This window comes from Anthonomus grandis, chromosome 13 (genome assembly GCF_022605725.1).
Source record: "Anthonomus grandis grandis chromosome 13, icAntGran1.3, whole genome shotgun sequence".
Taxonomy (NCBI): Eukaryota; Metazoa; Arthropoda; class Insecta; order Coleoptera; family Curculionidae; genus Anthonomus; species Anthonomus grandis.
In genome coordinates, this window is record NC_065558.1 from 20080655 (window position 1) to 20107801 (window position 27147).

General features: G+C 33.9%; 2 protein-coding genes across 2 annotated transcripts in view; one reads left to right on the forward strand and one right to left on the reverse strand.

Moving 5' to 3' along the window:
* The window catches only part of LOC126743628 (myosin-7-like), a 47299-nt gene extending 24297 nt beyond the window's left edge, over positions 1-23002 (forward strand). Inside the window, exons 5-8 of the mRNA XM_050450813.1 lie at positions 4889-5054; positions 5294-5465; positions 11264-11498; positions 21782-23002. Coding sequence (XP_050306770.1) covers positions 4889-5054; positions 5294-5465; positions 11264-11498; positions 21782-22816 — 1608 coding nt within the window. The 3' untranslated portion in view covers positions 22817-23002. The remainder of the gene's footprint in view (positions 1-4888; positions 5055-5293; positions 5466-11263; positions 11499-21781) is intronic.
* Positions 1-23503, reverse strand: part of LOC126743636 (Golgi-associated PDZ and coiled-coil motif-containing protein-like) — a 98097-nt gene extending 74594 nt beyond the window's left edge. Inside the window, exons 1-2 of the mRNA XM_050450824.1 lie at positions 23294-23503; positions 23026-23153 (exon numbers count right to left, since the gene is read on the reverse strand). Coding sequence (XP_050306781.1) covers positions 23026-23153; positions 23294-23375 — 210 coding nt within the window. The 5' untranslated portion in view covers positions 23376-23503. The remainder of the gene's footprint in view (positions 1-23025; positions 23154-23293) is intronic.
* Positions 23504-27147: the final 3644 nt, after the last annotated feature.

Genomic DNA, 27147 nt, shown 5'->3' on the forward strand with positions numbered 1-27147 from the left:
TGTAAACCGCCTTCTCTACGTCAGGATTAGCACTTAACTTAAGACTCTTTCGATTCCCAGGGCCATTATCCAAGCTAGCAAAGTAGGCCAAATGTTTTGTGCGGTTCTTCTTTATATCACAGATCGTAGATTTACCAACACCATACTTAGTAGCTAAATTTGACACATTGTCACCAGCGTCAATACTTTTTAAAATTGTGACCTTATCACTCAACTTTAAACAAATGCGTTTGCTCTTTGACATATTTGCAGTGCATATACCTAATTGTGTTATACTCAGGAACATAGTCTTTTTATTAAACACTGTATGTACTAAAACCGTCTAGAACATGTACGTAACACGTCGCTTAACGTCTCGTGTACCCATCAGCTGATCTAATCCAACTAATAAACAAAACGACCAAAGCAAACTGACGAGTCGAGACCTGCAAATTGACGCCACTGTTCGGTTAATCAAGAGGGTTCGGATAATGAACAAAAATGTGTTGGTTCGGCTAATCGGATAAACGCGTGTTCGGATAGTCGAGGTTAGACTGTACTTCTAAGTTGCCTATTCACAATTTCCCACAGATTTTCGATCGGGTTAAGATCGGGCGGTTGGGCTGGCCATTTAAGAATGGCTATTTTATTTTCATTAAACCATTCTTTTATACATTTTGCTGTATGTTTTGGATCATTGTCGTGTTGGAAAACAAAACGTAGTGGCATATTCCATTCCGCATAAGGTAGCATGACATTTTCAAGAATATATATATTTATAAAGTCCAGTGCAACGATATATTAGAATGGTCACCCGTCAAAACATCAGCATTCCACCTGCCAAACAATGTCATCCACCTTCTATTTACATTGTTTGAGAAGTAAAATGCTGGTGTTTTGACGGGTGACCGTTCTAATATATCTTTTATTTTTCTTCTTTTTCTACTTTTCTTATTAATTTTTCTATCCAGTTTCTTTGAAGTTTTTCTCGGTCTACCCGTCTGTTTTCGGTTAACTACTTTTCTTCTAATTCGATAGTTCTGAATGGTCCTCGACACAACAGATTTTAAAACCCTTAGTTCTTGTTTTATTATGTATTGTGGTGTTCCCATCTGATATGATGCAATAATTCCTTCTTTAAAATCAATAGAAAAACTTTTACCACGAGGTATTTTTAAACAAAATATAGATTTGATACCGACCAAAACCGATGTTTATCTACTAATGATATGAACAATATCGATCAAGTCGCTTTATTTTTGTCCATGAAAAAATGCATAAAAACATACAATTTACTTATCTCTTGCTATTCATCACAAGAGGCAAAGAATGTTTAAATACGATGAACAAAGGTATGTACTGATACTACAAAATTGTTCCTAATTATATGAGGTAGTCACAAAGTTTTTTAGGAATATTATAGCGTCCCTTAATTTTTGTCCGATCCTGTATATAAAAACTACATATCACTTAAAATTACAGTAAGCAATAAATGCATCCTTTTTATTGGTAAAAAAAATTTTCCGAAACAGCCAATAAAAATTCATAATTCAAAACAAGTATCCAAACTAGTTCAAATCAATACAAATTCAAAATTACATAAACCGTAAAAGTTCATCATTTAGACAAGCTGTAAGGTGTATATCACAAATATTAAGTTAAAAAAAATGTATCTGCTCAGCCAAACTATTAGCCTTAGAAACCAAACGTGAAATGCGCTCATTTGCGCCATAGCTAGTCCGATGGAATGGACCAAAAAAACTTTCGCTTCGTCTATTTCCAGAGGGTATCTTTAGTTTAACCAGAGCCAACAATTAAGGGCAGTCAATGATAGCACTGGGAACCCGATGCAAGAGACACATGTCAATTAGGGTTCTCCTTGCTTTCAAAGAATGTAAATTCAGACTTGATCTAACCCACTCATATTCGTATTCCTCTCTCTGATAACCACACCTGAAAACTACAATTCTTAAAAATGTATTCTGCACTCCTTCTATTTGATGGACATAGCAGTGATATGAAGGAGACCATACAACACAACAGTATTTCAAACTGGCACGTACTAGAGAACAGTATAACCTCCTATATGTAAATATTTAAAAATCGGTTGAAGATCTTTGGATAAATCCCAATACCTTCATTACCTTTAAAGTAATTTGGTTTATCTGACTAGAAAAGATAATCTTAGAATCTTAATGTCCATTTTAACATTGAGTGGAGTATCATCCACAGAGTATACAAAGTTAATCAGCTTTCTTTGTCTTGAAAATGTGATTTTATGACACACACCAATATTTAAAGTCATTTTATTTTCTTCACACCACTCAAAAAATACCTTAAGATCCTCCTGGAGGCCAATAGCATCAGTGAGGGACTTGAGTCCTGAAAAGCTTCACATCATCAGAAAACCATAAAGAACTACTGTTTTTAATTATCTGACTTAAATCCATCAGGAAAATGCAAAAAAGTACAGGACCGGGGTTATCTAAAATCTAAAGTTTATTTCGATAAACCTGAAAGTTTAGAAGAATTAAAAAACAGAATTAGAGACGAAATACAACAAATCCGGCCTCAAACAATAAGTAAAGTATTACAAGAAATTTGAATATCCACTGTTATTGTAACTGTTATTGTAACATAACTGCCGATAAATTTAACATTTTTTTTTCAAATATTGCTCATAACACTGTCGCAAGCATTCCTATTTCACAGAGCGATCCGGTACAAGTTTTGCCATGTCTGAATGCTTCGGGAAATTCATTCTCTTTCTCACCTGTATCTTTTATAGAGGTTAGGGATATATTAACAAATTTAAAAAATAAAGCAAGTCGCGATAACTTCGGCTTAAATATTAAGCTTATAAAATCAATAAACAATGTGATAATTGGTCGCCTGACCAAACTAATAAACCGATGTCTCCAAAGTAATACCTTTCCAGAAATACTAAAGTCAGCCAAAATAATACCTATTTTTATAAACAAACCGGAAAACTATCGGCCAATCTCATTACTACCAATTTTTTTAACGATCTTTGAGAAGTGCATTGCTGCGCAGTTAGTAAGTTTTTTTGAAGAAAATGATTTATTCACAACCTGCCAGTTTCGTTTCCGAAAAAACAGAAACACAGTTATGGCAATCCTGGACCTTGTTGCTTTTGTCATGGATTCTTTTAACAACTTAAATTTTAGCAGTCTTGTTCTGTGACTTGAGCAAGGCATTTGATTGTGTGCGCTATAATATTATGTTACAAAAACTTGCTAAGTATAGTTTTGGTCCGAATAGTATTAGGTTTCTGGCTTCGTATTTGACAGATAGGGGGCAGGCTGTGAGTGTGAATGGGGTGTCATCAGCTCAAAGTAATATTACCATAGGGGTTCCCCAAGGCTCAGTTTTGAGCCCCATACTTTTTTTAATCTATATAAATGACTTGCCTTTAATAGAACAGACCGGTAAGTTCACACTTTTTGCTGATGACACAACTGTAGCATGTGCAGCTTACTCGCTGGAGGGTGCGGAGCTGTGGATTGATGCTATACAGGGTCAAGTGCAGGAGTGGTTTAACAGGAACCGTCTACACTTCAAACGCAGAAAAGACAAATAAGTAAACAAAGACAAATAAATAATCATTTTCACGATGAGACAGTCGGAGATGGCCAGCACTTCAACAGTTAAATTTTTAGGAGTCCATTTGGACCCTCTCCTTCAATGGCATGCACACATTGACAATATTTCGGGAAAACTTTGAACTTGTTTGAAATTGTTGTATATGCTCTTCGCTGTCTTTCTAGCTGCTCTTCACCCACTGCTCTAAGAACAGCCTATTTTGGAACCTTCCATCCTGTTTCAACTTACGCCATTTTAGCATAGGGGCATGCTCCTTGCATAAAGAAATTATTTGCTCTACAGAGAAAGGCTGTTAGAATCCTGGGTGGACTGAGTTTTAGGGATGACTGTAGACATGTTTTTACCAATCTAGGCATACTTACCTTACCATCTGTTTATATATTTGAAAATCTGTTGTGGGTACACAAAAATAAATCACAATATAGAATGCATGGAGAAGTCCACGGCTATACGCAACCCGGAATGTGAACAGACTAGTCCCCATATATCAACGCTTGACTAGGCGTCGGAGTGGTGTGGGGTTTTTGGCTGTTAAGCTTTTAATAAGCTACCTGGCAGACTTATAGAACTATATATACTACATTTTATTCAGTAGAAGAATTTTTAAACTTTCATTTCGTTTAAACATGGGTCTATATAGTGTATCTGTAGTTAAGGTTTTAATTTTATGAAGAATAACATTTTGTAATTATTATTGTGTTACTTGATATTTTTAATGCAGCATTTATAATCATATATGTATTTTTCCATTTTGTTGACTTGTAAAAATACTTTGTATGTTGGAACCAATAAATGAATTTGAAGGAAGTTAATGGTCAACAATCTCAAAATTTATTTTAAGTTTTTTGTTTTGCTTTTTTTTATAAACTGTTCCAAAAATTCATGGTTATTTATAAAAAAATTAATCGCAAATTTCTTAATAAATATTGAGGTTAGGTATAGGACATGGTATATGAAATATACTTAAAATTTTATACAGAAATAAAAAATAAAATGGGTGTTTCTATTTAAAAAAATTAAGTTGATAGTCGTAGCTCATTTTTGGTCCACCCTGTACACATGAATTCATCATCAAAAAAATCGACAAAAAATAAAAATTAACGTGTCCGAGCGTTTTTTTTTCTAACACACCCCTGAATTTTAAATGAATATGTTCCAACTTGCGCGTCCTCACTCTATAATTGCTGCAATATAATTTTCTGACTTATACTACTTCAAAACTTTAAAGATTGTTGAATATGCAACAACATTCTATAAATTCCGAAACAGTATTTTATGTTGTCAGGTCTCAGACATGAACATGGAAATATGGAAACGAAACGACTTAATGGAAGAACGGTTAAAAATAATGGAAACGGCGGTTAATGCCACCAGAATCGAGGTTCAAAACGGCATGCGGGCGTTGATGGTGCAAATTGGCAAGTCATCTGGAAAAGTTATCCCTGTTAACGGTTCGTAAAATTGAGTATCGACGTGTTTCAGATTTAAAGATATCAAAAATGTGGGTCATAAGGTTTTTTTTATAAAGATGTATTTGAATTGTCTCTAACGGAAAATAAAAATAATAATTAATGATTGGATGTTAATTGTATAATAGAATTATAAATAATGGTGTGAACTTTTATATACATTAAATTCTTCATAAATATTACTAAACTTACCAAACGATCACTTTTTTGTCCGTTTTCAGATATAAATCCGGAGGAATCGTGGAGAAAATACGTAAACATATCTTTGGAAAAACTGCTCCTAAATCAAGATTTATTTCTGGAAAGTTGCCATAGAGTACAAATGGATGAGTCACAAATTGAGTCAGAGATCAGTCAGACATTGGGAAAATTAATTGATATGCTGGAAACCAAGTAAGCTTGTGCATGAGAATTTATCGTGTATAATTAGATTAATGATCCATAAACTTATTTGGGCAATTACACAAAAAGTAAATTAAAAAACTCTTTGAATTTAATGAATTATTTATCAATTCTAATTTGATGCATAAACCAAAAATAAGAATAAACATCATTTTTTTTTAATAAATTTTAACGCCCTTAGTCTGAAATGGGAAGAAAGTGTCGCAGGTTTAGGACTTCAAACAAAACTGAAAACTTTATTTCAGAAGAATTGCCCACGTTTTGTGCTTTATTTAGACCATCTTTAGAGCTGGAAATGACACGTTATACTTATAAACAAATAAATTAATTAAAACATTAAATAAAAAACACTGTAAAACAGGCAGTCTTATTTTCTTTACCTAAAATTTTAAAGATTATAAGTTACAAAAAAAAAGAGGAGAAAGCATATATTTGTATGTATTTCAATCCCAAATATGTACAGTAAAAGATAGTGTCAAGATGTACATACATACCTATTTCTGTTAAAAAAATCAGCCAGTCCAGTGATGAAGTAAACATTATGAAGTGTTGCGCTGTACATCTACATACAGTATTGTGCAAAAAGATAGCAACATTGAACTTTCCTGTTATATACAGTGAGGGACAAAAGTATTGGCACACCATAATTTTATAAAGTAATTTATTAATGTTTACTATATTTATGTAACCCAATAATAACTATCTAACTAAAAACATATAAAAGATTTAGTACAATAATAATAATGAAAAATAAAACAGATTTCCTTAAGCATAACGAGAGCATAACAAAAAAAAATTACATTCTATTTAAAATGGACATAACTATTGGCACACCAAATAAAAATAAAATTTAATCCCAGTTCTAATATTTTGTAGGACCTCCTTTTCTTTTTATAATATGAGTGAGCCTCCTTTTCATTGAATGGACCAGCTTTTGCGTATAGGAAGGCTCAAAACTATTCCATTCTTGCAGCAAAACACGTTTAAGCGCTTCCTTACTGGAAATATGGTGTTTCCTTATTCGTTTTCCTAGCTCACTCCAAAGATTTTCGATCGGGTTGACATCTGGAGATTGAGGAGGTGTATTTAAAGTATGAGGGACATTAAACGCATTAAATAGGCTGTATGTTTCGGATCGTTGTCCTGTTGAAAGTAATAATCATTTGTCAAATTAAGTTTTTCCGCACTAGCTCTTAAGTTTTTTTTTAGAATATTTAAATATACATTTTTGTCCATAATACCATCTATAAAAACCAGATTTCCGACCCCTCCCGATGACATACAGCCCCACACTAGTACATTACCACCACCATGTTTCACAGTCTTATGCAGATTTTGTGCATCTAGTTCACAATTGGGCTTCCTCCACACAGTCACTTTCCCATCTGAATGAAAAATTTTGAATTTACTTTCATCAGAGAATATTACTTTGTCCCAAAATATATTATCTTGATGAAAGTGTGCATTCGCAAATTCAAGACGCTTTTTTTGGTTAACCTTATTAATAAATGGTTTATTCCGAGCTACTCTGGCACTATATCGAGCCCTATGAAGAACTCCTCATACTGTTTTTGAGCTCACGTTGATGCTATCTTCTTTTTTGCTTAATTTTATTCACAATTTTTCTTTCTTGCCTCTCCGTTAACTTTGGCGGACGTCCAGTTCTAGGCTTATGTTTGAAATTTTCTGCAGTTTCAAACCTTTTTAAGACACTACGCACAGTAAATCGACTTTTCTTCACAATTTGGGCAATCGCTGAATACGATTTACCCTCTTTTCGCTGCTGTACAATTATTTTTCGCTCGGATTCAGTCGTTTCTTGGCCTTTGCAACCCATATTTGCAATGTATGCACTTAAAATAAGCACTAAACCTAAAGAAATATTTTACTTCATATAAATATTCTGTTACAGAATGTAAAAAAACTGCTTCAAAATTCTCACATACAAGGCACCTATTTTTAAACACTTTGTAAACATGTGTGCCAATACTTTTGTCCATGGGATTTTTGATAGAATATTAATATGGGTTCTTTTGTAAAGCCTTTATTTATTAAATTTGTATTAAATATTAAGAAACGAATGCTCTTGGGTATGCACTTTAAATTAGAAAATATTTAAATGTAATAGGTCTAGTAGCTTAAGAGGACAGATACGAATTTTAATAAAAATCAATATGTGCCAATACTTTTGTCCCTCACTGTATCTTTTAGTATCTATTTTATAAGTAAGGTCTATATATTATTTACAAGAATAGTTAAAGCCTGTTTATATTTTCATATTATCATATTTTTTGTATCATAATAAATAAAACACCAAATTGTTTTATGCAAATTTATTATTCAAAATTATAGCAACAAATAATAGTTTTTATTCTAAAAAAAATATAACCCAACTAAATTAAAATCAATTCAATATTTCGTGTAGTACCCCTTCTCCTTTATAACATCTGCACATCATCTTGGCATGGACTCAATTAATTTCATAATATAGTCATTGTTCACTTCTTTCCAAGCCTTTTACACTTTCAAAGAGAATATTTGTATTAGAGCATGTTAGGTGCCTGATTTTGGTGTCAATGTAATGCCATAAATTCTCTATAGGGTTTAGGTCTGGCGATTGAGATGGCCAGACCATTACATTTATTTTTTCATCGGATAGCCACCTCTTAACAAATTGAAAAGCATGTTTTGGATCGTTGTCATGCTGAAATATGGCTATTACTGGCATGACTTCATCCATATATGGCACTAAATGTGTTTGCAAAATGTCTCTGTACATGAAACGATCCATTTTGCCCACTATACTTACTATGGGTCCCATGCCACGAGCAGAGAAACATCCCCATACAAGAATATTTCCCCCTCCATGTTTAACTGTGGGGCAAATGTACTTTTGTTTAATCTTGGTTCACTGGGGCGTCTGACGTACATCACTCCATCAGTCCTGAATAAATTATATTAAGATTCATCACTAAATACGACTTTCTTCCAATCAGCTACAGACCAGTGGACATGAGATTGGGCAAAGTGAAAACGAACCTTGACGTTCTTCTTTGAGAGTAACGGTTTTTTGGCGGGGCTACGAGCAGGTAAGTTGGCTTCAAGTAATCTTCTCCTTACGGTACTGGAACCGAGGTTTACTCCTCCACCCTCTTTTAATTTTGCCAAAATTTGGGAAGAAGACAAAAAAGGATTTTCGTTGGAAATTCGTAGCAGCTGCCTATCCATCCTCAAATTTGTTTTTCTGGGTCTACCAGGAATGGGCGCCGGTGCAGCTGTTCCAGTAAGGCGAAATTTTTTGCAAACTCTGGATACGATTGACCTGTGAAGCCGTAAGCTTCTTGCAATGTCACTCTGCCTAACACCATTTTCGTAATGCTCCACAATAATTTTTCTTACATCACCAGAGACGGTTTTTGAGCGAGCCATTTTAAGTTAATTCTGAGATTCAAAAATAACAACTTTACAGCAGGTAAATCGATATATAACTGATAAAATAAATGCGAAACCAGAATGTTGCTATATTTGTGCACATTGTCTAAATAAACAAACATGAAGTTCCTTCCTCTGCATTGGCATTCTTATGATATCTCGGTATATTTATAAATAATACAGAGGCGTGTACTTAAAAGTAAAGAAATAATATGGAATTAATAAAGGAGCAAATAATATTTTTGAAAACATAGCTTGTTGCTACGAGGCATGTCCAGAAAATAAGTGTACTAAATTTTTATAGGTTATAAATTTTTTTATTTGAACAAAAAAAATATCTGTTTACATTAGTACATATCTAAACTATTTTTCGACATAGTCACCATTCCTCTCAATGCAGGTGGTGTACCGGGGTATCAGTTTTTTGATGCCCTCCTCGACGTAGTTTCTCGCCAATCCCTTCGTCCACTTCTCCACCTCCTCCTTCACCTCCTGGTCGGTTGAAAACTTTTTTCCACCCATGTGCAGCTTCAGGGAGGTAAAGAGGTAGTAATCTGACGGTGCTAGGTCAGGGGAATGCGCAGGATGGTCCAGGACATCCCATTTAAACGAGGCGAGCAGGTTTTTCGTGGCGTTAGCTGTGTGTGGTCTGGCATTGTCGTGCAGCGGGCAGACTCCCTTTGTCAGCATGCCTCTCCTCTTGTTCTGAATTGCCCTCCGTAATTTTCTTAGGTTCTGACAGTATCTTGCAGCGTTGATGGTCTCCCCTTGAGGCAAATTTTCAATAAGAATTATGCCTTGACAGTCCCAAAACACGGATGCCATGATTTTGTTGGATGAAATTGTCGTTTTGAACTTTTTGGCAGAGGGTGAAGAGGTGTGACGCCATTGTTGAGACTGCCTTTTGGTTTCTGGTGTGTAGTGGGCAACCCAAGTTTCATCTCCAGTAACGATGGAGCGGAGAAATTCATCGCCATGCAGTGTGTAGCGTCTCAAAAACTCTTGCCCGGCCTCAACTCTATTCAATTTGTGTTGGTCTGTCAGCTGTTTTGGGACCCACCTCGCCGACAGTTTCCGATATCCGAGGGTTTCTGTGATGATTTCGTGTAGCAGAGATCTCGAGATTTGTAGAAACATTGCAGAAAATTCATCCACGGTCAATCTGCGATCGTCACGGATCGCATTTTCGATTTTTTCCAAAATTTCTTCAGTCACAATTTAAGGCCTTCCGCTCCTCTGATCATCATGCACAGATGTACGACCATTTTTAAACTCGCGACACCACTTGAACACACTTGTACGATTCAGCGAGCTTTATCACCATATGCAGTTTGTACCTCATTACAAACCTCAACCGGAGTTAATCCCTTCCAAACGAGATAACGGATAACGCCGCGTATTTCACACTTGGCGGGAGATTGGATTGACATTTCTCACTAAACGTGTTGCTGCGTCTATAGTTCTCAACGTACTGACCTCGAAGCGGTCTTGTTGTGGAGGGGAGAAATCACGCTATGCGGCAGTGCAGCCAACATGTGGAAAAACAATTCCCTACCGCCGTGACAGGCTCAGTACACTTACTTTCTGGACATGCCTCGTATATTTATGCACAATACTGTATATGATAAAAAAACAATAATATGAATAAATAACATTTCAGAGATAAAAATATATAAATAAAATTTTGAAGCGGAAATGTCTATAATGACACAGTAAATTGTAGAACAGACACCCAAAATCTTAGTGCCCGATATAATCAGTTACTGTACATCTATAAACATAACATTAAACCACCAATGAAGGAACATAATTCTTATTAAACAATAAAACAAAAACTACTATCTTAAAGAATATTGCTAATAGCATTCTGGCAGTTATTGGTATCACTGGTGCATAGCTTGATGGATTTCAATAGCAGTCGCCGATGAGTGTTTTTGTTTTGTTTCTTAAATTGTGTTTTTTTTTAATTAAATTTTATGAGGTAGATGTACAACACTTCATTATATCTGCTTATTTCATCACTGGACATTAAATTTTTTAAACAGAAATAGTTATGTACATCTTAACACTATCTCTTACTGTACATGCTTTCTCTCCCTTTTTTTTGTAAATTATAATCTTTAAAATTTTATGCAAACATAAGAAAATAAGCCTGTTTTACAGTGTTTTATATTTAATGTTTTAATTTATTTATTTATTTATTTGTTAATTTAATTGTAAAGTGTAACATGTCATTTTCAGCCCTGAAGATGGTCTAAATAAAGGCAGAAACGTCGGCAATTTTTCTGAAATAAAATCAGTTTTATTTGAAGTCCTAAACCTGCGACACGTTCCATAATTTTTTTTATCTATTTCAGAATGACTACAGTAATGAAAGATTTGAAGAGCCTGGATAAAACTGTAAAAAACCACGATTCTAAGGCACACAGGAATTTAAATCAGGCAAATACAAATATAATATCACTATTCGAAAAGAGTGTCCTGGCAAATGACAATACTGCAAAAGAGCTGCAAGATATTAAGTTCTATATAAATTCATTATTTACATATCTTCAAGATGTTTTGCCTAAGAGAAGAGGGAAAAAAATTGAGGTATGATAAAATTATAGTATAAAATAACCATTTAGTCACAATTTCCTTAACCCTAATGAGAAAGCTTCAACACTATATGTATTTCGATTCTCCCTTGCATCCACACTACTATTAGATCCTAGAACATCCCATATTTTTGCACGCGATCGCATGTTAAGTACGAGAATTATGATTATTCCGTGTAAGTTCGCAGAGACCGCGCGATTATGTTTCGAGTTATTCATATACTTTTGCCACACCAGAATACTTGTTATCCATGCAGTTTATCTGGAACCACATTTTTTGAGATCACTTTTGCATCTGGGTTAAGCCGGGTCTAGACTATGTAACGAAACATGTTAAATAACAAATTTCTATAACAATTTCCAATCAGCCAACACACCCTGAAAAGCAGTTTCACAGTTAAACCTTTCTCTAAAGCCAGATTTAAAATCACTGATTATGGTGTATAACAAGCTCTGTATACACCACTCTTTCCAGTATTTTGTCTAACGCACATAAAATATTAATCAGTCTTAAGTCATTAACTAAACTATATACTAATTCTTGCAAAGTTTTCCACATCTCTTTTGGATTTCCCCTGTTTTTATATGTTTTATCTTCATAGTACTTTCTCTTTTCATCCCTTACTATTCTTACTGCTAAGTTTCTTTTTTCTTTGTAATTATTGAAGTTTTCAGAAGTTTTATTTTTTGTAAATAACTTATAGCTTACATCCCTATTTCTAGTAGCAGCTTCAACAAGATCATTCCATCAAACTTTATATCTAGGATAAATTTTACTTGTTCTTAACAGAGCTATAACATCTAATGCATTTATTATGATACTAATATATTTATTATACTTTTCATTCATATTAGCATGATCAAAATTAAAATTGCGCTGTTCCTGTAGATTGTTTAAACTGATAAAATCAATATATCTTCCCCGACTTTGCAAGATTTTGGGCTCTCTTGAATATACATTGTTGTGCAGAATTTCAATTATGTAGTGATCAGTAATTCTTGGACTTTCTAATACTCTAACTTGAAACATATTCTGATGGTTTGTTAACACTAGATCAATAATTCAATCCTTATCTCTATCTGACCTGGTTGTGTCATGTACAATATTAAATAAACTCACATCAATTAAAATATTTTTAAAATTTTCTGATTCCTGAGTCACCTGAATTGGATAGTCATATTTAAATAACCATATGCAACAAGCTAAATTGAGTGGGGCAACATCAAGACATCAAAGACCGTTCCTTAGTCCTTAGTACAACAGGACATTAAGACAACCTTAACATTTAAAAATGTGAAGTTATCTCATTTAATTGTACGAAAGTTTCGTATAAATATAACTATGTATGTATTAAATGAGTGTGTCTTAAAATATGTTGAAGCAGCGAATCACCTAGGTGTAATTTTTGACCAGCAATTTACTTTTAACACCCATATGGACAAAATTACAATAAAAGGTTTTAGAATGCTACATTTTATTAGAAAAAGTTGTAATGAAATAAATGACATTAGGGCTATAAAATATTTATGGCCATATGGCATGGAATAGCTTAGTTTGTAGTGTTTTAGAATATAATTGTATCATATCCAAAAAAGTTCAGGACAAGTTTAAATGTTTACTCTATAAAAATAGGTTCCCAAATGAAACAGACACTTACAATATTAGATGTTAGCTAATCGGTCTGCAAACATTAAAAACACAAAGATGCAATGCATCAATTTAAGTTCTCTTTAAATTCCTGAATCGTGAAATCCACAGCTCCTTTCTTTTAAGTAGAGTTTCATTAAAAATCCCAACTAGAGCTACACACCAATCACTGAACCAATTATGGGTTTAGAGGAGTAACTGACGAAGTAGTTAAATTGTATAATGTGCACTTTAGTACTAGTGACTTGTTCATTGAAGATTAAAAATAAGATTTCAAGGGGAATAAGAGTATATGACCAATAATTAAGAGAAAAAAATTAACATAAGGAAAAATTATAAAAAACTAAGTCAGATCCCTCCCAAAAATTAATAAAAGAGCAATTATTTAATGAGAATCAACAAATGATTGTTAACTTTAGAGGATAAACAAATGGGAGAACTAAGTGTTTAAGAATAACCTGTCTGCAAAACAAATTTTAGTTAGTTGGAGGTCTGATAATTCCGTCTTGAATAACTAAGGTGTGTCTTTCTGAAGACCAGTTGGGAAATATAAGGGTAATTCATTCATGTTTTTTTTTAATCATATATTTCTTTTGTTATACAATAATTATTGGTTTGTATATTGCTATATAAAGATGAGATCTGAGGGTTTATTAGTTCAGGTTTATTTGTTTATATTCTGAAGTCCCAGAGTATTCATTTCTCAAATTTAATGCATTTCTTATAATTTTTCTTATTATTAAATTGGAATTAAATGATTTACTTCTAGCACAGAAAAATTTTAATTTTTTCGTTGGCATAAGATACTGCACTTTAAGGATAAGGCTTTTCCAAAAATTAAAACCAAAAAATATTATTTCCAAGTGGTACATTCGAAAAATCTTTTGAGGTGTAAGGACATAAAGAAATTAATATGATCTTTATCCTTATTTTAAATTTTCTTAACTGCATAGAAGACTTTGTCCTAGTATCATGGGAAGGTAAATTTTCATGAGTAATAAATTTAGATAGGTTGTTTTCCGATAAAACAAACATTCAAAAATAAAAAGTGCATCGCCATGTATACTTCTACTAATTTATTGACTCAAATATGTTGATAATTTTCTGGTAAAAAAAGTTATCCTTCCAAGCTTTGAAGACAGTTTTTCTATGTGTCGTTTAAAATTTTATTATTGGGTATTAAGAAGAATTGAATATTGAAGGTTTCTTCTATATTCAACAACAACAAATTTACTAAACCACTTTTTTGTCACTTGTTATCTTTCTGTCAGCATACCCAGGGAGTCCACATGCATAAAATCTGGTATCATCTGCTTATTGAACTGTAATTACCGTACTTACTTGAAGAAACAAATCTTTCAAATAGAGCAGGAAAAATAATGGCCCCAAGATTGAAGCCTGAGGTATACCTATTTTAACCTAAGTTGGTACCTTTCAGAACTATAGGCCTTTATAAATTGGTATGAAATTCTTCTTATTCTATACACCATATCAACCTCTGTATAAGTAATTAACCTCTGTATTAAGTAAAACAGACTATGTCTAAAACTGAGATGCAGAAAGTAAATAATTTTTGGAGATAATTACTTTAATTCTTTCTAAAAATGCAAGTTCAATTGTTTTGGATAGAACCAGAACAAATCATATTAGAAAATAATTGCATTTTTCATTTTTGTCTCATTTTTTCTCTGTGGATGAAACTTTGAAGAATTGATAAGGATGATTACTCCAGGTACCATTTCTTATTGTTTTTATAAATTTAATACTAGGAGCAAGAAAGATGAAGGAAGAATATTAAATTTTTTGTGAAGCCATTCTGACAGCTTAAAAAAGTTATTAAAATCATTTTCTGTTATTGAATTAAAATTCTCTTTGTTTTTTGAGTATAGTCTTTATTAGTCCAAATCCTTTTTGATTTTCCATTAACAGTGATAATTTTCACATATTTTTGTTGTTCTCTATGCTTTAATGTTTTAAACTTAAAAATATAAGTAAAAATATAATAAAACCAAAATATATAAATAAAACCCTGACTGCAAAACAACCAGAAGAAAGTTTAGCCGCGAGGCCCAAAATGTGGTTGTCAAACCTTAAACTTTCATCAATGAAGAGGCCGAGAAATCGACAATAATCCCTACCATGTAGTGGGCTCTGCTCATCAAACAAAAAACTCTCTACATTACACTTAAAGCCCAGAACAAAAGTCTTATCAACATTAAATACAAGCTGGTTGCAGATGCACCAGTCTTTAATTTTGTGAAGGTCCTCTACTATGAGAGATCTGACTACTTTTTGATCTTTGCTATGCCACAGAATTTTAGTATCATCGGCAAACTGAACCACTAGTCCATGCAGTGATAAAGAGCTCAAGTCATTAACATATAATAAAAATAAAATAGGACCTAACACTGAGGTACACCACATTTAAGGTGTGCTATCCCTGACGAAAATCCAGATGCAACCACCCTCTGGATGCGGCCAGACAGGTATGACTTCAACCACCCCAAAGCCACTCCCCTAAATCCGTAAAAATCAAGCTTTGACAGCAGTATTCCATGATCCACACAATCGAAGGCCTTGGACAGATCACAGAACACCGCTGCTGCAGCCTCCTTGGAGTTCATAGATAGATAGACACTCTCCAAGAATCTGAAAATGGCATCCTGCATGCCCTTAGATGACTGAAATCCATACTGATTAGGGGACAGCACATTGTATTTGGTCAAAAAAGAGACAATTCTCTTTTTTGCAAGCCGCTCAAGAACCTTGGAGAGGGTAGACAAAATTGATATGGGACGGAAGTTAAAGGGTCGGTCCAAGCTACCACCCTTATGAAGAGGGATAATCATAGCTTCCTTTAAACAGGATGGAAAAACTTCTCCCTGAAGAAATGACTGATTGATTGCCCAAACCAAAGCACCTAAAGCGCTCGCAGGCAGAAGTGACAGCAGACGTGAAGAGATACCATCGGAACCCTAAGACTTATAATTCTTCAAGCACTGAATTGTTTCAAGGACCTCGGTGGCATCTACAGGGTGGAAAAAGAATAATAATAATAATAATAATAATAATAAGCCTTTATTTCCAACAGGCAACTTGCCCAATAACAGGAAACAGTTGCAAAACAATGAAAATGATGAATGAAAACAAAAAGAATGATTGGTTGATAGCATTCCGATTAAGATACTGCAATGGATCGCCGTCACTGGGAACTGCTTCCAGTAACTTCTTAGCAATATTAGAAAAATAGTCATTGAAATCATCGGGCCCCAAGTCCGATTCAACCAACCGCCGACGAGAAGACTGCCTACATTCGTTAATGATTAACCAACTTTCCTTCTGTCTGTTACCGGACGAGTCTAAGCGCTTATTGTAATACAGTTCCTTTCTGATTTTTATCAGACGCTTCTAAATTTTCCGATAATAAAATCTCCTGATAAAAAATGATCCTGAAAATAAGACCTGATGAATTGTTTGTCAATAGATTTGCGTCTTGCTAAGCATCGCAAATTTTGGGCAGATGTTTTTAGTCCCGCGGTGATCCATGGTTTTCGTCTCTTGGATTTAAGTCTAACCAAGGGAAAGCAGATATTTATTTTATCATGTAATGTATAATAAAAGGAAGAAAATGGTTGTGGAGCAGTCCGAATTGTATTCCAGTTAACAGACAAAATGGATTGAGAAAATAAATTCAAATTGTTCCCACTAAACACTCTTCAACCAATGCGGCGGCCAGATTTGTTTTTAAAGTCACCAGGGAATTGGACATACACCCCCTCATGATCTGATATACCCACTGAGTGCACTGAACAGGTAACACCGTCCAAATTACTGCAGAAATAATCAATAGTGGTCGATGAAAAGGACGAAATACGAGTGGGTGCATTAACATGCATGGTGAGTGCAAATGATTTGAAGATTCCATCAAGAGAAATTCTTTGCGGTAAGGAAACCTCTGAATAATTAATATTAAAATTTCCAGCCAAGATAACACGTGAGTGAATAGGGAGCTGGGACAGAAGACAATCTAACCTGTCAAGAAATACACTGATATCCCCAGAGGGCCGGCGGTATATACAAATAACGTACATATTAAACAATTTACAAAAACACACTGAACACTCAAAAACCTGTTCAACTGAGGCATCACCAAACTTATCAACAGTACAGAAAAAGTTTTGAAAATGTCTCCTAAATAGAACAGCAGTCCCTCCATGCAGAGATTTTTCTCTATAATAAACTGAAAGTGGTACATACTCATCAATACAAAAACATTCATAAGGTCTAAGCCAATGTTCTGTTAATATAACAATGTCAGGAAAATTAAAATTAACAAGCAGAAGTTGAAGCTCATCCACCTTATTCCGAAGGGATTGAATATTTAATAAAAATGCACTACAATGCTTTAATTTTGATATTGCAGTTGAATGAAAGGGAGCTTCAACCTCTACGGTCTCATCTATAAAAAAGAGTCAGAACCAGTCACACGCTCAGACGCAGTTCCCACCCTTTCGACAAAATTAGGTGATCTATTTAGTTTTAGATGCTTAGAATTATACAGTGGGTCTAGAAAATGTTTTTTTATGTGGCCATGTTATATACAAGCCAAATCAGCAAAATGATTGGCATAATTGCATTCAAGTATTTGACTTAGGTCAATGTTGTTTTTATGGAAAGCTTTATTTTTTTGAATATATTTGAAAATAAATGCAAATATATTCAATTTACCAGGAGTTTTAGTCCACCATTTCATCAGTACCATCTAATGAGTTCACTTATTGAAAAGGTATCAGAGATATGTGATCTTGGGGTACTTTTTCAAAAAATATTAAAAACCTGTGTAATAAGGCTTACAAAATGTTGGGTTTTATTAAGAGGCATACTCATGATTTCAGCAGTATTGATTCCATCAAACTTCTGTATGTTTCATTGGTTCGCAGTCAACTTGAGTCGAATTCATGTATATGGTCACCTTATTATGCTAAATATATAATGTGTCTAGAAAAAGTACAACGTAAATTCATAAGATACATTGCTTACAAGCTTAATATTCCTTGTATTGATATTAATTACAGTGAAATGTATAGATTGCTGAACATTGAAAAATTGGAGACTTCACGTAAAAACTGCGATATTGTCACAACATACAAGATTCTTAACAATGTAATACAGTCTCCTGAGTTGTTGTGTCAGCTTAATTTAAATGTTCCTCCTACTACAGTGCTCAGACAGACTAGATTATTCTACCTTTAACAACATCAAACACTGTATGGTGAAAACTGTGCAATAGGTAGAATGATGATGATTAACTCAAATAGTGTCAGTATAGATTTGTTTCATTGTTCTCTGAGTTCACTTCAACCAGTTTTAAAATCTGCTTAAGTGCAATATAATTTTATATCTTGACTTTGCTTAAAGTGTGTCTTCTTTTCTATTGCAGTTACTCTGTTTTAAACCATTGATGTCCTTATATTTAATTTAATTTTATTGATGTTACCTGTTATCTGTTATTTATGCTAGATATTTAATGATAGTACTAATACTTCAATAATCTTATTTTGTTGAATATTGTATATACTATATTTATTTTGTAAATTGGTTAATTACCATAATATATATACTTTATATAATGACAGATTACTATTACTATATACAACACTGCAACTTGGTCCAAAACAAGACCTAAGTTCCCTTAAGAACCTTTATTTTTTGCTTATTTGTATTGTGTATTGTATGTACAGCTTTTGTAGTAAATGGAAAATGCTCTTTAATCAATTGTAAAAGAATATAATTAAGGCTTAGCATTTCTTTTATAAATGTATGTATGAATATAAGGGAATTTTTTTTTAATTTAGTTATGTTTGCACCATTACTTTTATTATCAGTGTATTTCAAGCAGGGTGCTAAGGATATACCTTCATGATCTCAGAGAAATTCATCAATTAAAGAAAATATACATTCCGACATTTGTAAGACTTGAGCTTGCCATTTCATGCATTGGTTCCCCTATTAAAACTTTATTTTCCTAACAAATTTTTGAAAGCAATATATTTGAATTTATTTTAGTGTTATTTTAAAGTACTTAGTGGAATACAATTTTATTTCAATGATTCAGTCTCCCTAATTTTGTCAAATACTGTAGACTGAGCTGTAGACTAATATCATAAATCTCTCAGTAATGATTAAAATCATTTGAATAAATTCTCTAGTGGCCTAGATACTCATTAGACTTAGATTTCGACTAGACTTTGGATCTACCAAGAATATATTTACATTTATTAAGTGTGTTTCTTTATAAATGAACAGAAAGTTCAAAAATCATTTTATTATTTAGGGAGAGGGCATTGAGTGGCTATCCAGTATCTATAGCATTGGAGGAATGCCTCAAGTAATTTTAATCACTATTTGTTGATTAATTTTAATCACTTTTGTTCTTTTGGCACTCATTGAGCAAAAAAGATTTTAACAATGTATGTATTTACTAGGGCTGGCAAAAACCGGCCAAAATCGAAACCGGTAAACCGGTTTTTTTAAAAACCAGTTTCGGTTAAAACCGTTTATTAGAAAACTTTGTTTTAAAACCGAAAAAACAAATACGGTTTTTAAAAACCGAGAACGGTGATTTGAAACCAGAAACGGTTTTTCCGTTTCTGGTTTCAAAACCGAAACCGTTTTTAAAACCGAAAAACCAAAAAAAACCTCATCACCCTAAAAATTAAAAATGTATAGTTAATCATTCGGAAAAGATTAGTCTATAATTAATCGGTTTTTGATTGCTATCAATTTGACAACGGATTTTACTATGAATGAGCTGTGATATGTGTTTTACACATGGTGAACTAGAATAACTACAGTTAAGAGAAAAATTCTTAATACTACGGTGAATACTGATTAAAAACTCGATTTTAATCAAGTAACGACTAGTTGAGCAATGACAGGCAGTCATAAACGTCCTCCAAAATCGCGTTTTTACCTCCAGGTCTCAAGCCATCAGTTTTGAATTAAAAGATTCGGATTAGGATATGTTAGAGGCACTCGTAGTTACTTTAAAGCCGTTTACCTTAACTACAGCAATTATGAGCTCAGAAAACTCTCCAACCATATCAATAGTTTTGACAATTCTTCAATCCCTTTTAGACAATTTTTTAACTTTTGATGATAAATTTGCCTTGCCTGAAATAAAAAAGTTTAAAGAGATTGTATCGAATATTATAATAAGCAGAATAAGCAGATAAGGTCAATATTTGATGTTAATGACACTGAAGGCGCCTGTCAGGCCAAAGCAGTAAAACTCACGGTACAAGATGCACGAAAGTAGTTTTGGAACCATTGTAAAAACTAAGTTAAAGATCAACCAGCTTTTGTCACAAACACCAAATACGATAGCTACTAATGCTGGTCCCCCACTAGATGAGACTTCTGTATCACTTTAAAATACGGCCTTAGATTTTCACTTTCTGACAAAGTTGCAAGACGAAATCAACACGTCGCAAGATCCTGTTAAAAGGGAAATTGAAATATATGCCAAAGAAAATCAAATAGATAAAAACTGATCCCCATTAGATTGGTGGAAAGTAAACGAGCCAAGATTTCCTTTTATGAGTCAATTAGCTCGTAAATATCTTGCCATACCAGCAACTTCTACACCTTCAGAGCGAGTCTTTTGATCGTCAGATGCAGGGAATATAGTTTCAGCTAAAAGAAACTGTTTAAAAGCAAACACAGTAAATATGTTGGTTTTTCTTAACAATAATCTAAAACTCCAAATTCTTAAAACTAGTAGTTTTCCTTGACTTGCATTTTTTAGGGTTGAAAAATGCATATTATTATCAAGAATATTATATGTTTTTATTTTGAATACCTATGTCTTTATTTTGAATTAAAAATATGTATTAATTTAATCAATTTATGGAGTTTTATTTAAGTTGTCCAAAGTCAATTTCCAATAAATATTCTAGAATCCTGCTACCCAAACTGCTCACTGCTAACCAAAATTCAACTTAACAAAGCCGTTTTTTCATTTTGATTTGGTTGGTTTACCTTTAAAATCACGGTCATAGTCAACCAACAATCCATTAACCACCTAATAGGTTTTTGGTTTTGGTCAAAAGTTCAAAAACGGCGGTAAACCGAAAATTGATTATTCGGTATTTGATTTACTCAAAAACCGATTTGCTTTATATTCGGTTTTAATTAACCAAAACCGTGGTTAATTGAAAACCGATTAATCTATTTTTGAAAACCAATTAACCGAATATCCGGTTTTGGGTTAATCGGTTAACCGAAAACCGATTAATCAAATATCCGATTTTCGGTTTTGGCGAAAACCGCGGTTAACCGAAAACCGGTTAGTCGGTTAACCGAAAAATCGATTTCGGTTGCCAGCACTAGTATTTACTCTAACAAAGATATTTTAAATTATATAATAATAAGAAAAAATCATTTTTAAAAGTCAATATGAGTCATCTTATAGTAACAACCCATTTACTAAACTAAATTAATCAGTCACTTTTTCTTTTGGATATAAAGAGAACAAACCATCTCTACATTTAAATGCATCTTGCTTTAAATTTAATCAAAAGTCAGTCATAATTAAATTAAAAAGTAATAAACTATATACTTTGTTTCAGGATGTTTTATCAGATGTATCATCAAATGTGTCCATTATGATAAATTTGTTTGACAGCTGGAACAAACAAATGAAGAATCAACCATCAGGAACAACGGATTTGACACAAATAATACCAACATTTACTAAACACTTAAATTTAAGTGAGGATATGCACAAAACACTTAAGGAAATTAAAATGACTATAATGGATCTTCAAAATCATATTAATAAATCTAGTGATAATTCCTCTACACTGAAAACTGAATTACCAAAAAGGAAATGTGTGCAGAATTATAGGCATTTAATAGATGTAAGAGGTGATTTTACTATTTGTAACGAGACTGTTGAAGATGATGTTATAACACATCAAAATCAAGAAAAAGTGATTTGGCAAAATCCATCTTCAACCACAACTGAAAAAGTAGCTCATGTTGAAACTAATGAAGATCTGAGCAAGGTACTTATAGAAATATTTGGAACACCACCACCTTTAAATGCTAAAAACATAACTACAAACAAACAGAATCAAGATTTTAAAACAACATCTTTAAATTCTTTAGGTTTATCATCTACAACTGAAAAAGTAACTCATGTTGAAAATAATGAAGACCTTAGCAAGGTATTTCTAGAAATATTTGGAGCTCCACCACCTTCAAACGCTAAAAACACAACCACAAACAAACAGAATCAAGATTTAAAAACAACAACTTTAAATTCTTTAGATTTATCATCTACAACTAAGAAGATGGGTACAAAGGATGATTGCATACCACAATGGGCAAATTTCATAAACATAAGAGCGGGTGTCCCAAATGCACAAGAAACAGTAAATTGCACAAGCAAAGTTAAAAAGAACAAAACAAAGAAAAAGAGGAGGAAGCAAATCCAAAGACCCATCTTCACATCAAGGTTCAATGTAGATGATGATCAAAATGTTGAAAATACCGAAGGTGATGAATATGATGAAGATGTGGTGTCTACAGAAATAAATACTGAAAATATATTATTTACTTCCACTGAAGTTGACTACACAAATGGTGATTCTTCAGAATAATAAATCAAATTACTGTAAAACTTATGTAAAATTGTAATTTTAGAATAACTAATAAATATTCTCATATTATTTTAAACATATGATACTAACATAGGTTAATTAATCATTATACTTTAGTTGTGCTGTTCTTTAAAAGCTTGATATAAAACGTTTCAGTAAATAAGAGAATATTAAACTATTTTTTTTTATCAAATGTAATTTTTTCTTACCTCCAATTTAGCACTGTTTTGAAAAATTGTCTGGGACTTGTGTGATAATTGTGCAAAACATGATCCTAATGTACAAAGCTTCTGTCTAGCATTGAACACTGCAGTTGCCTCTTCTGCTCCTATATCTCCTACAAAAAAAAGATAATATAAGTTCAAGCACCCCATAGGTTTTTTCCCCAAAAAAAAAAAAGGTAAAATGACTCAAAACTCTGAAAATCAATCACAGCCCAGACATTATTTTGATTAAATTACAACCCTTGGGACTCACCTAAACTCAAATCCAAATCAACGAAAGCCTTGTCGAACTCCTTTTCCAGAATATCCAGCCACCGAAAGCCGATACTTGCCATTTTTTAATTATTATTATCTCATCTGAGGTGGGAAAACTTTATTATTTAAAAATAAAAAGCTTCCCTATGCACTATGTATTTTGCAGGTTGCAGGATTTCCGATTTTCCCTGTGGCAAAATTGACAACGGTTGACATGACTTATGTCAATCGACAATTTAAAATCAGCGCCCTCTTATTGGAAAAGTTATAACTAAGAAGTTCAACCAATCGAAATGCTTTACTTAAAATATTGGTGTGAAGTTAGCTTGCAAAAGGTGAATGTAATAATTCCTACCCTTTAGGAGATCTAAATGTTTATAAGCACAGTCACAAAACATAATATAGAGAAATGCGGGTGGCTTATTAATGGGAAATTCTCTGGCCCTCTACTGAAGGAGTCATAATTGGAACTAATTTTGACATTTGTAAGCTTATAACTCTATTGGCAACCCGTTTAACCAATCAGATTTGAAAAAAACGTCCTTAAATCCGGCGCCAAATTTAAATTTAATTAAGCGCAGGAAATTCTAATTCTAAGACGGGCCTAACTTGAAAAAACTACTAAATATACTTCAAAACGTACCTACGGGTACTCCACTCTTAACAGATTATCATAAATATAAAAAGAATTTGCACAAAAAAAAAATTGCTACGAACAATCTATTTTAACCAAGCAGAACACCTTCTAAAATAAACATTTAATAACCATTATAGAATAGACAATACAATATGAGTGAGAAAAGAAATATTTATTTAAAATGCGTCAAATGCAAATATTAAAGACAAGTGGTCAGGCCAAATCCATTATTTAAAATTCCTCTAAGTTATATGGTGCCGAAGCTATTAGAAAATCTGAAGTATTATTTTTAAACATAGAAAAATTCATTTTCTTTATATGAATAGGCAATTTATTGAACAGTTTTACACCCATATGTTATGATAGGTAGGACACGGGTTAAAGGGGTAATTCACACCTATCTATTTCACCCAGTTGAGTCCCGGCTCAAGGCTGCCCAAAAACTGCCAATTCACGTTCTCCCTCTCCCGGTCTGTCCTCCGTACACTCGGTGTTGCCGGATTGTCACTATTATACCACACCATATAACGAGGATTCTCTAACAGTGCTAGATTGTGATAAGGGAGTTGCAAATTAGTGTTAAATAAATTGATGCTGCAGTCGGGCCTGGATTTAATTCTTCCTCAACTGAAGTATGTCTTCCGGGCTAGCGTAGCAATGGGATATGTACCGAAGACATGGAGGGCAGCGAATGTGGTCTTTAGCCCCAAAGCGGGCAAAAAGTACTACAGCCTAGCCAAGTCTTATAGGCCCAAGGGATTAACGTCCTCTCTAACGAAAACCTTAGAAAGGATGATCGACAAACATTTAACTGAGGTGATTTTAAAGGCAAATCCACTGCAAAAAAATCAACATGCGTACTTAAAAGGGCGGTCTACTGAAACTGCTCTAGACGCCGTAGATGAAAAAGCAGAGAGAGCCATCAACAATAAGGAAGATGCACTAGCTTCCTTCTTTGACGTTGAGGGTGACTTCGATAAGGCGAAGACCAGATCTGCGAGGCTCTACAGACCAGGAGCACACCATTCATTGATCCGTTGAGGGGTCAGATCAGCGCTGCGAGAGAGGACAGCCCAGCCCAGCTGTAAGTGACCGGGGTGGGTGGTGGGTGCCCGCAAGGTAGTTGCCTATCGCCAAGAGGTCTCGTGACGGTCTCTTACCTTTTGCCTCTTTGCACAAGAGGCAAAAGGTCAAGTACCTAGACGTGTAGTACCTGGACAGCAAGCTAACGTGGATTAAACATGTCACCGAGGTAGTCCACAAAGGAATCGCAATCTTGTGGCAACTTTAAACGGTAGTTAGCAGGAAGTGTGATATAAAGCCCAACATCCTGCACTAGCTATATACTGCTGTAATCAGACCTGGAATAGTGTAAGGCTGCGTGGTTTGGTGAACGGCAACAAACAGGTCTTTAAATGCTCATATGTGGGATAAAAACCACACCAGGTGCAGCGCTTAATATCTTCCTGGGCTAAATAATCATTTACTCCGACAGCTAGGCTGCGTTAAAAGCTATCCAAGCACCCAGGACCAGCTCCAAACGGGCCCAAGTGCAGGGATGCACTAGACACATTGGGTAGAAGGAAGATGATTCTAGTGTGTTGGGTTCCCGGACACAGGGGAGTGGACGGGAATGAGCGGGCGAACGAGTACGCGACGCCCGGAACCCTAACTTGGACTAAATAAAAGACAGTTTTCCTATATCTTAGACAACTGGGCATGGGAAAAATCCAGGAAAAATTGGAATAGGAACAGCGGTTGGCGACAGGCCAAAGAAATAACTGCTATCAAATCCAAAAAACTAAAGCTAGGATAGCGTGGCTGCTGTCCCGGCACAGAGGGATTATAGCAAACCTGACCGACAAAGTTCTAACAGGTCACTGCAGACTCAACCGACATCTGCATATCTTAGGCATAGTGCCTAGCCCGCTGTGGCCTAGGTGTGGTCTGGCGGAGGAAATGGCATATCATTTTATAGGAGAATGCGATGGACTAGGATCAGGAGAGAAAACATGGGTGCTCCGTTCCTGCGACGAGAGGAACTAAAGGAGCTTAACTGGGAAGGCCTGCACTTGTTTATTAGGAGGACGAGTCGCCTGTTTAGGGATACTGGAAAGGGTGGTCGGTGGTGATGACGAGGTTTTAGGTGTTGACGGGAAAGGACTTTTAGACCTACCCGCCGGACACTGTCTCCCTATGATTACTACTACTCCAAAATGCCCTCCTGATATACCAGCATGAATTTCCTCTAGCAACTACGAAATTCAACATTTAGGCCCAACAATTTGCCTTCTTTCCTCTTTCATAGAGGAGATATGTTTTATTGTGATTAGTATTCAGTGGCTAACTTCAAAAACAGAGCGCTGATTCTATTTCATTTCGATGTCAAAATTTCAAAGCGACTATATATGACGCGTTTGTTGGCGATTCTTAACAATTTCGATTCTAGTTACATCTAGGGATATTCTGTCGTTTGTTTTTTTTTACTAGTATCATATAGGGGCTATAGAGACTCGATCAAATTTTTTTGTAATGAAGATGTAAGCTATAAATATAGACTTAGTAATGAGATTTTGTTAATTTTTTTATGCGCAACACTAATGAAAAAAGACCACTAGACCAAAAGCTTGTCAAAGATTTTATTACTACAGGCATTTATTTCATATTAATAATCTGTTTTCAGATTGTACTTTAGCCAGTGTAAATTATAAACATCATTATTCTACATTTATTTCTTGATAAAGCTTGTGAAACCAAGAAGTAATCTAAATTGAGTATTGCTCAATGAGAATGAGTTTTGCGTATCTCGCAGTATTTTTAATATAAGTGGTTGTGCACGTCTATTTTCTTCAACTTTTAATTCCCCCAAAACAAATAAATAAAGGAGTACTATTATTTGTAACTAATTCTACGAAGTACCTGCAAGACACTGTAAAATAGGAAATATTAATATATATTTTATTTGTTAAAAACACAAGAAATGAATAGAAAACTAAAATCTAGGGTTACGTCTATGAAATATAGGTATGTCTCACCACAAAATAGCTTTTAAGTTAAGTAAATAATAATCTTGATAGTTAAGTAAATACTAAACTTCGACTTTAGAGGATGAAATTTTTTTTAAAAATATCACGGACAAAACACAAACAATAATAATAGACATCGGACTAATTCCATTCCATAATTTCGACTCGAAGTGAAAATTTTAATCACTT